Here is a 16,330-nt window from a genome sequence, read left to right on the forward strand (position 1 = left end):
CATCTGTGACATCTTGCAGAGTTTTGCTGTTGCTCTCCAGCCAACAAAAATGTATAGGATGACAATGTACAAAGGCTCTCTACTGAGAGCAGGAGAAGATCTCCTTCAGAGAGTGCAGCCAGAAGTTGCCAAGTGAACGTTACCCAACGGCAGCAACGCAGAGCCCAGAAGCAGTATTTATTCGCGGCTATGGGCACGGTGCTGGTCTCCGATATAGCCTCACTGACCAGGAAATAGGCATTTTGTTTCATCATTACTTTTTTGGAAGCAGGTATTTGGACAGCAAAGTACACTGAGGCATGGGAATGTGTATTTTTCACTGGAATGGAATATCACACAGAATATGTGGGATTCTCTAAGCATCTAATGTAATTTAAAACATGGGAATCCAGTGAAGAGCTTTTCTGTGCAATATTTAAGTGATTTCTGAAAGTCACTAGAGAAATGGACATGATGAGTAAAATGGTGCTTTGAAAGTAATTTAAGGGACGCCCGGGGGGCTCAGCGGTGGAGCATCTGCCTTTGGCCCAGGGCATGACCCTGGAGACCCGGGATCGAGTCCCACGTCGGGCTCCCTGCATGGAGCTTGCTTCTCCCTCTGCCTGTGTCTCTGCTTCTCATGAATAAATACATAAAATCTTAAAAAAAGAAAGTGATTTAAAAAGAGAGAGATTGCAGATTTGAGTGTATGCCTGCTTCTGCAGCCCTACTCTGCCACGGGCCCTGTATAGGCTACGGGGTTACGAAGGCTATAGGATACCAGCCGCCAGCCCTCCGCACGGTCCACGACTGTGCAAAGTAAACTGGTTGGTTGAGGGAGGGAAAGCAACCTCGTTCTACATCTACCTTAAAGCCCAGATGATTTTGTCTTCTCTAAACACACCTAACACTAAGAAACTTTTTTTTCTGTTTTTCTCTCTTTTATGGACTAGAGACAGAAATTCTAAAATAATAAGTCTGAGTCTGGGATACAATTTCAAGCGAAATGGTAAGGTGATGTCTTTGGAGGTGACTTTTTGTTGTTGTTGGAGTACAGTCCAGCTGCCACATGAAACCTTCTATTAAACTTGGAGAAGACTTTAGACGTTTCTCTAAACAGAGTCAGCGGACAGATGGATCAAAAGGGTGGATCAGAATGAGCAACCATCTTCAAACACAGACTATGAAGGGTTTCCAGAAAAACCTATACTTAGGGATTCTTTATTGGAAAAGCCTTGAGTGCCACACTTTAAAGCTTCCAAATACTGACGGGAATGATGCACTGATGCTGGGACATTCACCTCTTGTAGCTCCTACCAAGGCAGAGGACTAAACCATACGTGCCATCGTGAACATCCCTTATTTTGCAGAGAACAGCATTATATCCAATCCCTCACAGGAAGCCTTAATAAATTCACCTCTTATATCTCTGGCTTGATCTGTTTCTCTCTTTTCTTTTCCAGATTGTTCAACTGAGTGTGCATTTTAAAATACCCAAATGCGAAGTTCCATTATTTAAATATTCTAGAAGCTTATAGTGCTATAAGCTACAAAGAGGTAGCTATGCCTCTTTTTTTTTTTTTTTTTTTTTTACTGAATATGAATCACTAGGAAATATTTAACTTTTGGCTAGAGCATCCTCCGGAATATGCCTTAGGCATTTTGAGCTAACTGCTTTTCTGTGAATTTAACAAATGCAGAAGTTTCTAGAGGAAAGAAAAACAGCTTTCTCATCGGTATGAAATACAAAAGAAAAATACCAAACTTTTTCAAGAAGAGGCTCTTGCCTGACAGTTCAGTGCAGTGCACGGGAGGCCTGAGCATGCCCTGCCAAGTTTTATTTTCTTCTTTTTCAGGGAGAAATGAGTCCTGGTGGCAGGGCTCCTGGTTGGCTGTCAAGCACCGCCCTTTGGGAGTCAGAGAGATTTATAAGCTTAAGGAGCCCTGTATGTTATGAACTAGGCTCAGAGTGGGAACAAAATAGAGGCTGTCCTGCAGTCTTCACGGACTGCTTCTTGTCAAGACATCAGAAGGCTGGGAAATTACAAAGTTACCTGAAGACTTGAGGAGGCAGTTATATACCTATGCGAACTCTTTGAGACAGTGGGGAGCAGAGTTTAACAAAAGGTGTGGTAAGATCATCGCATATTAAAGCCATTGGGTAGGGACACCTGGGTGGCTCAGAGGTTTAGCGCTGCCTTCAGCCCAGGGCCTGATCCTGGAGACCCGGGATCGAGTCCCACGTTGGGCTCCTGCGTGGAGCCTGCTTCTCCCTCTGCCTGGGTCTCTGCCTCTCTCTCTCTCTGTTTGTGTGTCTCTCATGAATAAATAAGTAAGTAAAATCTTAAAAAAAAATAAAGCCATTGGGTAAAGCACACAGGAGTGTCTTCAGAGAATTTAAATGGATTCTACTAATATCTTCAAGGCATGAAGCAAAGACTTATTAGCATTACCAATGACTAAAATAAACCATTGTATTTCCTTATACAAGCTTCAAGAGCATGTACCAGAAATGTACCTCTCACTGAAAACAAATAATGCATATTTTCATGTAGTCTTAAATTTTTTTTTTTTTATTTGTTGAGGTCAGCGACTCCGACAAGAGTCATCTAGAATTTTGTGAAGAATGGTAGTTCCCTTGGTTGTCCAGATACAGTCTATAGGTTGAAGATGTGACTCAGTCTGAAATTTGAGATTTGCAGCCCATCCCAAACAGAGCACTCAGGAAGACATTCCTCGGATAACAGATGCCATCAGAGAATGTTCCTCGTTTATTGGCGTTAGAAATGGAAGGGGCGTTCTGGGACCTGGAGAGGGGAAAGCTAGCCTGATAAACATGTTCTGAGGTAATGAATTGCTTCTGCTAGATGCAACATTATGCTAGGAAATGCCTTGTTCCCGGTCAGTGGAGGGCTGTTTACCTAAGTGCCCAGATTTTGAAGAAGAATAATCCGCCCCGTAGAATAACGTCACATAGCTCTTCAGAAGAACTTCAAGAAAATCTTAGTAAATTGAATAAGCACTCTTGTTGAAGGAACAATTTCACAAATGGACCAGACTTTCTAATGAACCATTTGAACAAGCCCTCTCTTTGACATCAGATTTCCTTCCCGACATAAAACTGTAAAAAAATAATCTGAATTATTACTTCTGTTACAGTGCCATTTTGCTCAAAATATTTTATTCAGGGATTCATATATAATTACCCACCTAATAAAAGGAGCTATTAGGTTGTAAAGATCCTATCCCTTCCATGCTCTTTTAAAATTATGACCTACTCAAGCTTGAAATCAAAGACAGAGCTGAAAGGAATAATTCAGCTGAAACTCTCTTATTGGGTTTTCAAGTCGCCTAACTGATAAATATGCAAACTAGCTCCCTTTTGGCGATTCAGCCGCATAAACAGGGATTAACTCCAAATGCAGCTGAAAATTCAGAAACTGAAAAGGTGCACACAGAATGTTCTTAATTTCACCTAGTTCCAAGCTGTGGATAAACATGGCATTCGAAGTTTCAAATTCTAGGTCACAATGAAGATGCAGCTCTGAAAAGCATCCACTGGATTTAGAATGTGTCACAAGTGTCAAGTGGCACCTTCCCCTCCGCTCCTCTCTGCCTCTGGGCAGACAGCGTAGGGAGGTCCCTTGACAACAGGGCCTGGTGGTTGCCCCTGACCAATACCCTCCGCTCTAAGTCAGCGAGGACCACGTTGGCAGAAATGACATCACCCAAGAGCAGGTAAAGTTTGAGACCGTCTTCCATTTTCCTTCCCTTTTTCAGGTCTGTTCTCAGGGCGTCTGCCATTTCCACAGAGGGTGACAGGGACGTGGGTCAGGTGGCAGCGGTGTGTGGAGCTGGCCACCGCGCCCAAGGCTGGCTGCCAAGGAGACCCCGGGGGGTGGGGTGGGGGGGATAGGATGAAGGGGGGGAGCTCTTCCGGCCAGACTTCTGAGAAGGACGGCCGTGGTGAAGCTTAGAAATGTCATCACAGTGTGAAATGGCACAAAAGCCACCCAAATTGAAAAGTGTCCTATTACAAGCTTAAGCACATAATTACCGTGTGTCTGAGAAGATTGCATATTGTATCCTCTTTCAGGAAACAAACTGCTGCTGGCAGGATGCCACTGGTTACAGATTTTTATGTTCCTGTTCTCCAGACATAAATATTAACCAAGGGTGGATTTACAGATACTTGTTAAAAATGGGTGAATTTTACAGCCACTTGCTAATATCCACCACTTGTGCAAGATGAATGTCTGAGTTACAAAACAAGCAATTCGCTGCCTTTTGTTTGTCTACTTATTCACTTTTTTTTTGTGCTGTTAAGAAAACATCCAACCCTTTGGTGCTATGTAGTGAGAGAATGACCACGGGCGCTTTGTCCTTGGAAGTTGAAAGCATGATAATGAGCTTGCACTTATTTGCCACGGCATGGTACAGGCTTCGATAATGCACTTGCATTTGGAAAGACTAGACCTACACAGAAAGGAAATGACGGGCCTCGATGGAGGAAAACCTAAGCGTTAGGTATGACAGTGTGATCACTGCAGCAGCAAAGACCCAGGACTAGTCTAGCAGCTTCAGCTTTGACACTGCAGTGAAGATGCATCTTCGCTTTTGTTTAGGGTAACAGTGAGCATTGTGAACTTCCTGATGCCTAGGAAAGAAGGGATGCTTATTCCTTCTGAACTGCTCCAGGATCTTCCATAACTGAGTGGTCCCGATGGTTGACCTGTACACTGGTTAAGAGTTCTTGGACACAGGTGTGCTGTTTATGGGTAACTGGGATGCTGCAAAGTTCCCAGAAAATACACCTCATCAACTGGGTAATATGTGTTAAAAGGCCGAGCCTGTGATGGCATTCAGCTGCTTCATCAGCCCTTCCAAACTTGCCATTTGTTCACTCAAATCATCCTGTTCATACACCTACGGAAAGAATGAGAACAAAGAGTCAGTAAGGTGAATATCGATGAACTCCTTTTACGAAGGCAGTGGCCACGTCTCGTTGGTTTACTCTGTATTATGAGGCATGACACGGTGGCCCGTAGCCACAGCAAGAGGCTGCGCTCAGAATATGATCATTGAATGAAGAGGCCGGCAAGAAAAGAGGTGGCAATGAGAGGAGTGGCTGCAAGCCGTTTCACTAACTTCACTAACTGTGTGTTGAGGAAAAAGCATTAGAGTTAAAAAAAAAAAAAAAAGTATTTCACATCAAGTTCTACTAGTCTAGCTGTATAGTCTCTGATAAGTCAGTGACACTTGATACACAGTTCTCAGCTATAAAATGATGACCTTCTCTAACCCATAGGCTATTCTGAGCATCTCGTGGAACATTTAGTGACAATCATAGTGGCCATCATGTGGTGCATATTCAGCACCTTACTCCTGTCCCTTACTGTAGGTCACCCAGCAGGATATGAACAGAAGGTACATCAATATGTTTCTTTTCTTCATAACTCAGCATAGGGACATTTTTTTTTCAGAGTTTGATGGGCTTTGCCTTGACCGATGAGAGGTCTGAGGATTATGACTCTAGCTTGTGTGTGGAAACAAAATTCTCACCCCAAACCAGAGTTGGCTGTGTGCACGGTCGTAAATGCCATCGTACAGCACGATTTGATTGGTGGGTAAAACGAAGGAGTCTTAGTGAACGTATTCTCTATAACTCTTACCCCTTGGGAGCCACTGCGATCAGGTCATTAGTAATACGGGATCATTAGTTATCACAGACACTCTCATTGTTGGCCTCAGGAATCCCGATTCAGTTAAGTGTGAGATGGTTAGAGTATCTCTTTTTAGTTTCTCAAGTATTTCTTTTTAAAGCTTGCCAAGTATCATTTTTTTAAGATTTTAAAAAAAAATTTACTTGAGAGAGAGAAAGAGCAAGCACAGCAAGGGTAAGGGGGGTGGGGGAGAGAGAGAAGCAGACTCCCCACTGAGCAGGGAGCCTGACGCGGGGCTTGACCCCAGGACCCTGGATCGTGACCCAAGCTGAAGGCAGACGCTTACCGGACCGTCACCCAGGCAGCTCCCCGCCCCCTGGTAATTTTGAGGACTAGCCAGCGGGGGTAATAAGGCTGTGGTATTGATATGAATCCCACTTTTATATACTTGCTCTTTTTCTATCTATCTGTTCATGTGTCAAATGGGAATAACAAACTTGCCTCACTGGGTAGCTGGGAGGATTCAATGGGTCATTGTTGGTGGTATTATCTGCTCGGTAAATATTAGGGGCTTTCTTGTTTGTTTGTTTCTTTTCTCAAAGTACACTTTATTTTGACAAATGCAGACCTGCCCTGATTGATTATTCTTGGCCATTCATTGGATTAAATTATCAAGACCATGAAGCCTAAGTCATGATTTCTAGCTCTGTGTAGGACAGAAAGCATTACTCACCACCTGGTCAGAACGTGTCCCTAACTCTGCCCAATAAACACCAATGATCCAAGAGCACACTGCTGGAGACTACATGGGGGATGGGCACCAACCCGCTCTAGCCACTAAGGAAACAGTTCAAAATGCATGGCATTAAGTGTGTTGAAGAGGGTACCTTCTTACACAAGTCTCAGCATACCAAGGACTGGCTGGGTCGTATACCGCATACTCTCTGGAGCTTAAGGGAGATTGAAAAGTAGCCAAGTTGGCTCAAAAAACTGGTCTACATACTAAGAGGGAGGTTGATGGGAGGTGATTACTCATTTCCTAAAAGGTTATCTGGATTGTATTTTTCTTGAATTATCTGGATACCATTGTCCAACATAGCAACCCCCAGCAACATGTAGCTACTGGATTTTTGAAATGCGATTAGTCTGAATTAAAATGTGTTGGGGATCCCTGGGTGGCTCAGCGGTTTAGCACCGCCTTTGGCCCAGGGTGTGATACTGGAGACCCAGGATCGAATCCCACATCGGGCTCCCTGCATGGAGCCTGCTTCTCCCTCTGCCTGTGTCTCTGCCCCCCCCCCCCTTTCTCTGTGTGTATCTCATACATAAATAAATACAATCTTAAAAAAATGTGTTATATATATAAAATACACACTGGAGTCTGAGCACTTAGTACAAAATATGTAAAATATCTTTTTGACAATTTCTTCGGATTTATTGCATGTTGAAATGACATTTTGGAAATATTGGGCTGGGCAAAGGATAGAATTAAAATTAATCTCATTTCTTTTTACATCTTCTAATGTGGCTTCTAGGAAATTTAAAATTACACATGTAGTTTACATTATATTTCTATAGGACAGTGCTGATCTAGTTTATTGGCCCTAGTCCTATATATCCTTGAATGTATAATCTTACTACTTTTCATATTAGAGCTTCGGCTGCCACTCTTTAGAATCAACCTTAAACGCAGATATGGGTCACCTGACATAATTCCTTATGAGACGAGATATGTTACATAAATTTAGGACTTTGACCTGACTTGAGACATGGCCAATGACCCTGAGACTAAACGAATATCGCACTAAACAGCCAACTCCTCACAGAGTAGCACAATCGATTACTATAAATTTGAATCTTTTTAAAGTAAATGAAAAGTATATTAGTCATATAACATGCTTCTGCCACATATTCACACACATACACATATCTCGATTCCTTGGTTTCCATGTAGTTGGAATCTCTTATTGCTTACAGAACTAACATGATAAAGTCAAGAAAAAGTTTATTGTTCATTCAAATGAAATGATCCTAACTTGTTTTTCTCATCGTTTTTTTCCCCCTTCCACCGTAATTTTTCAAGGTATATGATATGGTAGTTCCTTGTTCTCCTTTTAAATGCCTTCTCTTGAAGTATACTCAGAAACACTCTAGAGTTCTCTAAATCTCCGCCTTTAGGCAACATCTTTTCAAATCTCCTTCATAATGTATTTTTGGGAAAACTGTTTTGCTTTCTCAAAATTTAGAATTTTTTGGTCTCCATTGATTTTCAGAGTTTTCTAATGTGATCGCTTTTGAGCTACTTCCTTTAGTTAGCAAACATTTTCTCTCAAATAACTACATTTTCTCCTATATTCAAAATATGTCAGTTCCTTCTCTTTCTTCTTAAGCTCCTTACTTCTTCATTTTGTATTTTCTTCTTTGCAATTCTATATTTCTAGGCTATCATATGATTTTAAAAGTCACATATCTGATAACTTCAGAAAAGTCTTCAGAGTATAGCTTTTTGTTATTATTATTTTTTTTATTTTAAAGAATCATCATACATGTAGTTAAATGGCAAGGCATTTCAACCCACTGGAAGTTAATATACATATATACATCTATAGACATATATAGGTGTGCAAGGATGTAAAGTCACACATTCTATAGTCACCTGCTTGTATTTTTAAGATTGATTTTTAAGTACAGCAGTAGTCACTGCTTCACCTGACACAGCATAAATTTCAAGGATGGCCTTACATTGGCTGGATCCTCTGTTGCTTTGTGGCTCTCCTCGGATACTTCAGGGGCTGTTGGCACAGATACAGGGAGCAAAGGAGATCTGGCCTTTCCAGCCAACCCAAGAGAGGCTGTTTTCACGTGAGTCTTGGGAAGAGTAGGCCCTGAAATAGAAAACACAGAGTGATGAAAGTAATGTATAAAACATTCTGGGGAACAATCTCTCAAGCATGTAAGCCAACTCTAGTGGGTTGGCATTGATTTTAGGTTATTGTTCATTCTGTAGTATGGAGATGAATTATGACACAATGAATGGGCTCATTTTATTTCTATTGAACGGAAGACAAATTCTGATTAGGCCTCTCCAGATGAAGCTCTACCAGTCATACGTAATTTCAAGTGGATTCCAAATCATCCTGTGAAAGGTTGCCTGGGAGCTCCGGACTGTTCATCACGCCCTACAAAGTGTCAGTGGAACTCATTTGGTGCCAGTCTCAGCTTTGGGTCACAAACACTTGTGCTAGCTTGCCTAAATAAAGTCTAAACTGTTTAACAGTTCCAAGGAATATTTGTGCAATTAAAAGAGATGGTCACTCTTGGTCTAACAAATGACTACTAGATGTTATAGTAAAAGAAAGTCCTTCATGGCTAAACCAACAGAATCTCATTATTAATTCTCTTTTGGGAAAAAAAAAAGATATTATGCTGTCCTGATCAGTATCGCTTCTCTCAATAAAATCAAATCATTTGTGGGAAATGCTGAGTTTCTACTAGATGACATTTCTGTCTGTTATAAACAATGGCTACCTTTTCTTTTGGGTCTGAAATTTGTCTTATAAATCCTGCTTAGCTTGTAGCGTAATATAATTTGTCCTTATAGCCTAAAATAAAACCTTTATGAAGGCTTGTTGAATCAGCTAGTATACCTCGCATACCTAAGGACTTTGTGATTCTTAGCTGTCAAAACCTCAGCACAGAGGGTATTGAATAATCAGAGAGGGAGACAAACCATAAGAGACTCTTAATCATAGGAAACAAACTGAGGGGTGCTGGAGGGGAGGAAGTGAGGGGACGGGGTAACTGGCTGATGGGCATTAAAGAGGGCATGTGATGTAATGACCACTGGGTATTTATATAAGATTGATGAATCACTGACCTCTACCTCTGAAACCACTAATACGTTATATGTTAATTAATTAAAAAAATAAAATAAAATATTTTTAAAAAGCATGGGAAGATGTTTCCCTGAGTTCTCTTGTATCATCAACAATGACATTTGAGTTCTAATGATCCTAATGGTCTACTAATATATATTTTGGGGAAAAATGTTTTGTTATGATCATACTTTGGTTAAACTTTGGTAAACATAATTCTATTTAATAAAACTCAGAGGTTATTATACCATCAAAGAAATTGTGGGCATTTGCCTATTGGGAAAAAGTAATGCAAACAGTCTAAAGAGGCCAGCAATTGGGTACATGCTACGCAAAATAATGATGAATCATATCAAAGCACCTTTTCTCATACTTTCATATTTATATGGCCTAGCTTGAATTCCTTCATACTTCTAGTCTTTCATTCTTAAACTTCAGGGATCACAAGTTTGCATTTGGGACAGCCCAGGTGGTTCAGCGGTTTAGCACCGCCTTCAGGCCAGGTCGTGATCCTGGAGACCTGGGATCGGGTCCTGCGTCGGGCTCCCTGCATGGAGCCTGTTTCTCCCTCTGCCTGTGTCTCTGCCTCTCTCTCTCTCTCTCTGTGTCTCTCATGAATAAATAAATAAAATTAAAAAAAAACAGTTTGCATTTGGAGTGATTTATCACTAGAGGATGATTCCACAGGAGGAATGGCAATCATTTTCTTTGAAAGAGGAAATTTACTGAGTTCCTATTAAGCTCCAGACCTATACTAAGTACTTTAAGTCATTTTAGGTAAAACAAAACAAAACAAAACAAAACAAAACAAAACAAAACAAAAAACAACAAAAAACATAGTGGGGAAGAATTTGGGATTCATCAGTCCAGTCTACATCCAGATCCTGGAAAGCTCAACTATGTACTAGCCATGCAATCCATTGGTCAATTGACTTAACTTCCCTTGGCCTGTTTCTTCTTCTGTAAAATGGGAATGATACTTTGTGAGGATTAAAATAAGATTATGTAATTAAAGTGCCTGATCTCTGTAATTTGTACAAAGAGGGCAAGCTATTATCAATATTTAACTGTCAAAACAATATGTGAATTTTCAGGTCACATATGAGGATGCTAAACTGAAGAAGAAATGAAGTACCTTACCCAAGCTCACGCATTTAGAAAAGGGCAGATGTGTAAGGGTGTGTACCAAGATCTGTCTAACTCCACTGAGCACAGCAAGGCTTTAGCATGAATGTGTTGATCTAGCCCATCCAATTTAAGTGAGCTCTTTGAAGAAGCAATGTATAAGAACAGAGAGTCTAGTTCAAAGACTGTAAGTAACTTGGGAGTAAAAACTATTTATTGTGTTTTCTCATGGTTGAATTAGCTTTTAACATAAAGGGGAAAACAACATTCTAATAAACTCTGGTATTGATTTAAACTACATTTATTACAATGTTAATGAAATATATACAAATATAACACATGGCATAGCTTTTACAAACTTGTAGTTCTTATACTATGCTAAAACTTGAAACATATTTAAAGTTAAATAGCAAAGTCCTGTAGAAATAGCACAATTTGAATTAATGTCATTAATTTAATATGATGAATGAGTTGGTTTGGGTAAAACAAAACAGCCATTTAAATGTGGTACTGACTGTTATGGCATAAGTCCCTTGAGTTTGTCTCATATGCTCAGGTTAAGACTACCAGTTTCCTCTGGTTGAACAAGAGGCAAACATCTCTTCTGGAGAATGTGGTGCCAGCTTGTCGCCATCGGATATAAACAAACTCTTGGTATATTAAGTCTACCCCTATCATTTTCTCTTTAGCTTCTGACTATAAATGCGATGTTCCTAGAGCCAACTTAGTTCTAAACTGAAATACAAAGACAGGAACTAAAACCCCTGGCAAAGTGATTCCATAAAATGGCTCCCCTGATGCTCCAATATGTGTAATTCACATTAATATTGTAGATAATTACTAACATGAAAGGAGGAGGGTTAAAAAGGAATTTTCATAGAGGACTGGTGAACCTTGAGAATGTATCTTTTGAATCCCGACTTTGAGTTACATTTCCTGAATTATGATTATCTTCCCTTCTACAATGTTCACCATGTTCTGCTTAAACCTGAATTTAGCTTTGCCATAGAAAGATGCTTCTCTTAGAATATTCCATGAGCTATCTCTTCCTTCCCTATATTTAATAGAGTAGGTGCATTTTAAAAACTAATACAGATTTCTGTACATATCTTTTTTTTTTCTGTACGTATCTTTGTTTATTTTTGCTATAATTTTGACTTAGGTTTTCTTGATTATGAATTTTTTTATTTTTAATTTTTTAGCTTTAAATTTTTTATTTATATATATTTTTATAGACTTATTTATTTATTTTAGAGAGATAGAGAGAGGTAGAGAGAGAGCATGAGCAGGAGGTGCAGAGGGAGAGGGAGAGAGAATCTCAAGCAGACTCCATGCTGATCTCATGACCCTGAGATCATGACCTGAGCCAAAACCAAGACTCTCAACTGCCTGTGACACTCAGGCTCCCCTAGCTTCAAAACTTTTAATAAACTAAACTATGTCTGAAAAATCTACAATTCAAGTCTTAAACACATGTGTATCTTAAACACGTGTGTATCTAATGCATATTGCAAATCAATTCACTTTAACATAGATATCTACAAAGAGAATTACACAAGAAGCCATGACAAAGGCACAGCTTATTGTGTAGGAAATTCAAATAAGCTGTGCATGTTTTATACCAAGAAACATATAGGAATAAAGATGACTTGAGAATGTATTGGACTCTTCTATTAAATCCCCTAATATTTCCCTTGTTTGTTGTGGTTTTGCATGTGGAAAAATTACATTTCTCAGTATAAAAGTATATTCTGATGGTTTGTTTTCTGTCCTGGGTCCTAAACACTTGGGCAGCTGCATGATGTATTATACTGCATCTAAAATACTTAGAGTATTACAATATGATGCAAGTATGCCTAAAGCGTACCATAACTCAGATCTATTAGAAAGAAGATCATTATAATTGATTTTCTCTAGTGTCCAGGCAGCAGTTATACATTCAGAACCCACTGAGTGTTGAACAATATATAAGACATTGCATTTTACAAAAGGAGCTAAAGACATTGTCTCAGCTTCAAAGACCACACAGAGTGTTTAAACCTCAAGTGACTGCCTTTTCTCAAGTCATTTTCACAGATTCAAAGAAATTCAGAATGCTGGCCCCTAGAGGGCTCTTGGAGTTCATCTAGTGACCTTCCCTTTATCTTGCTGAACAGAACACCAAGGTCCCTGGAGACCAAAGGATCAAGGTCAAATTAATTTCAATAAAACTCCAGTATAGGTGAAGAATTTGAACAAATTTTAGAGTTCGTTATTAGCAGTGTTTGTCTGATTGTACTTTATGGCCTTAAATATTTTTATTTCCTTTTCCTGGATGGGGAATTAAGAAAAGACTCTGAGGGACATTTCCCAGGAGAGATTTACCAATAGCAGAAAAGACAACTTTGATCTCAGAAATGCCCTTTAGTAAAGGGGAGCAGATAACTGTAAAACAAAGATTTCTATGAAAATATGCTACATTGAAACTCTGATGTGCATGCTCTTGGGTGTACATGGACTCTGTTCCTATGCTATGTTTGCGTTTGGGTAGCTTCAGCATTTTCTACTCTAAACCACCACCAATCTTTTTTTTTTTTTTTTCAAAGATTTTATTTATTTATTCATGAGAGACACAGGGAGGGGCAGAGACATAGGAAGAGGGAGAAGCAGGCTCCCTGCAGGGAGCCCGATGCTGGACTCAATCCCAGGACCCTGGGATCATGCCTTGAGCTGAAGGCAGATGCTCAACCACTGAACCCCCCAGGTGCCCCAGAACCACCGATCTTTTAAATCTGGACACTGGTGAGAGGTGCATCCTTACAAACTCACCAAGCTGAGCTTCTTTCCTTACTCAAGCACTTCTAGTTCACCATGTGTTCGTGGTTCCTGGCTGGATTTTCTAGTCTGCATCCCTGTCTCTCCATAGGACCATGAGACATGCCTTTAATCCTTCACCTCTTGCTGGAGACCTTATTAAGGGCTTGCCCAAATGGTTAAATTCTGAATTCATTTTCTACACCATTCAAATCAAGCAAACATCTTTATATAAAATCACCTGTCTCATAGCATGAGCTATGCTCAAGTCCCATGGCATGAGCTATGCTCAAGCTATGCTCAAGCTATGCTCACTGAGCTATGCTCAGTGTAATCTTTTAGCATTTGTATTAGAAAGTGATGGCTTGGAGTTCAGTCTCATCTGAAGAGGACGCTGGGAAACATCTTGCCGCTTCTGACCTACTGATGATGGTGATTGTTGGGGGACCATTTATTTATTTTGAGTCCATTCCTTCATGTTGAACCTTCCTCGACTTCAGTAACAGGTGGGGCATTGCCACTTATCCTCCATTGTTATTTGGCCTTTTCTATGCTGCCCTCAGACACCAGTTTAAAAGCTAACTTTGTTCTTGCAGCCCTGGTGCCCCCCTATTCTCTGTGTACTCCCTCTTCACAGGCTGCCTTAAGGCTAAGCCTTTGCTGTAGCCAGCGGTGTTTTGACACACTGAAAGAGAACCACAATCGTACCTTCCCAAAGAACTAATGGAAACAGTAGGAATTATAAAAAGCATTTACACCAGGGTATTAAATGTCCGTTCTTCAATGTAGAGAAATGATAGAATTTTTGCGAGGTTTTCTTATTTTTTGTAGATACAGGGAGTAACCAACAGATAAGTCTTTGCATGTATTTCTTTGCTTTGGAGAACTGAACTTAGCTTGGTAATTGGTCGAAACATGAGAAATTTCAATGCAACTTCTACGGGTTTTATCAGAGCAATATATCAAAGCAAAAGCAAGAGACAAAAATTAAAAGAATTCTTTCCGTGCTTTCAGCTGCTAATATAATATAACCTTAACCTGGCAGTCAGGATCCTCTGTGGTCACGCGCAAATATGAAGAGCAACTGTCAGATGTAAACAAGAACACCCATGTCACTCTCAGAGGATGTGAGCAGAGCTGAGGGTGGCAGCTCGTGATAAGAGGGCTGGCACTGGGGCCGTGAAAAACTGTCTCCCTTCATAGATGAGCCTTTGAGAGATGAGGGGTTCCTAATCCTGAAGATCAAGCTGGTGTTCATGACAAAAGGTTTCTGATATCCTGTATTATTTACTTTTTCTTCCCATGATAGTAAAATATGTATGATCTACACAATAAATTCTGAGCACAGAGTGTGTATTCAAATAAATATCTAAATATTGAGAAAGAGTCCTAACCTGGGACTTAGGAGACCCTGTCACATAGTTTTGTAACTTTTGACTCAGCAGCCTACTTTCTTTGGGTCTCGGTTTCTTTATACCTAGAAAGGTCAAACAATTTAATCTTTCCTTTTCCACAAGGAAAGAGAATACAGCTACTCTTCCCATACTGAACTTTACATTTGGATTTCTTTGCCCTCCTTAAGATTCAGGAAGCATTAGTTAATCCATGGTAAAAAATGATTCCAAAGAAATCTCTAGCAAGTAAATCCTTAAAATCCAATTATAGTAACTTATGAGTTAAACTGGTACTTTCTAGAAAAAAAAATGTTATCATTTTCTCTTAAAGGTATTAATGAAAAGCCATAACAACTATGATTGTTTTGCTTTTTTATTTCAAACTTACAATAGACAGTTCACCTAAAAAATGGGCAGTGTGGAATCACAGTGAGTTTACATTATCTATGACTAATTGAAAAATTTAAATTTATAAATGCCCCATCTGAAACCACTATAGATTTTCCCCTACCCAGGGTGCATGTTGAAGGAGTATTTCAGGCGACCCTTAGGTAGAACACATGATGTTGATACGCTAAATAAATGGGTTTACACCGATATACAACTAATTAAGTGAGCACTGCTTTGGTTTTAATGTTACTCTCCTCAGCAGGACCCACTGAGGGGATAAAATACAAATGAAGCTGAAGATCTGAGATGGCCCAGCCATGTGCATCAGGTGTAGATAAGCAGCCTCAGCGGGAATTTACTGTTTTAAGCTTTATTTTCACAGTACAGTTATTAAACATTTCATTTGCTCATTAGGTACATAATGTATGACTGCCAGGTGCAAACTCCTGCTAGCATCTCTCTGCAGAGGGTTCTCCCAAGTAAAATGACTCTTGGTGAGAAATGCCGGCAGAGGCTGCAAAAGGAACAGAGTGAACAGACTCCTCTGGCTCAAATCAGAGGCCACTGGGTAGCATGATTTTGATTTCAATATTAATTTTCACATCCTTGCCTACTTTTTCCCATTTCATATCTCATTTTCCACTTCTTCACCTTCCAGAATACAGATAAAATGGGTAGTTTCGAAGAGGCTTGGGTTCACCTCTCCACTTGGTCTCTGACCCATTCTGACAGATGAAATGACCTCTCTCGGTCTGGTTTCTATGTGAACCATAATATCACTCTAACATGTATTTACTATTAAATAACTACTCTGTGCTCAGGATGTCTGGGGGAAAATGGAAGTATAGAGCTGTACACACTTCTCATACGCAAGGAGCTCTTGAGGCTCTGGAAGAAATAAGGAACATGTATATGGGAAGCATAATATTCTCTACCTTTTCATGTTGACAATATATTGAACAAAAAAGCGAGTGGCTGTATTTACCTAGATACAACAGCTTCAGGCATTCCTCGTGAGTGACTGAATCTCAAGTATGTGAGCTTTGGCATCAGTCTCCGAGCATTTAGTCTGTATTCTATTTTAAAGGTGAGGAACATGCCTCAATGTCAC

General features: G+C 40.0%; 1 protein-coding gene across 7 annotated transcripts in view; it reads right to left on the reverse strand.

Moving 5' to 3' along the window:
- Positions 1–1,549: 1,549 nt before the first annotated feature.
- Positions 1,550–16,330, reverse strand: part of DCC (DCC netrin 1 receptor) — a 1,086,838-nt gene continuing 1,072,057 nt past the window's right edge. For all 7 annotated transcript variants that reach the window (XM_072822920.1, XM_072822912.1, XM_072822902.1 and 4 more), the window contains 2 exons: positions 8,385–8,527; positions 1,550–4,905 (listed from right to left, as the gene is read on the reverse strand). In XM_072822920.1, the coding sequence (XP_072679021.1) occupies positions 4,816–4,905; positions 8,385–8,527 (233 nt within the window). In that variant the 3' untranslated portion in view covers positions 1,550–4,815. The remainder of the gene's footprint in view (positions 4,906–8,384; positions 8,528–16,330) is intronic.

Source organism: Canis lupus, chromosome 1 (genome assembly GCF_048164855.1).
Source record: "Canis lupus baileyi chromosome 1, mCanLup2.hap1, whole genome shotgun sequence".
In the NCBI taxonomy this organism is placed as follows: Eukaryota; Metazoa; Chordata; class Mammalia; order Carnivora; family Canidae; genus Canis; species Canis lupus.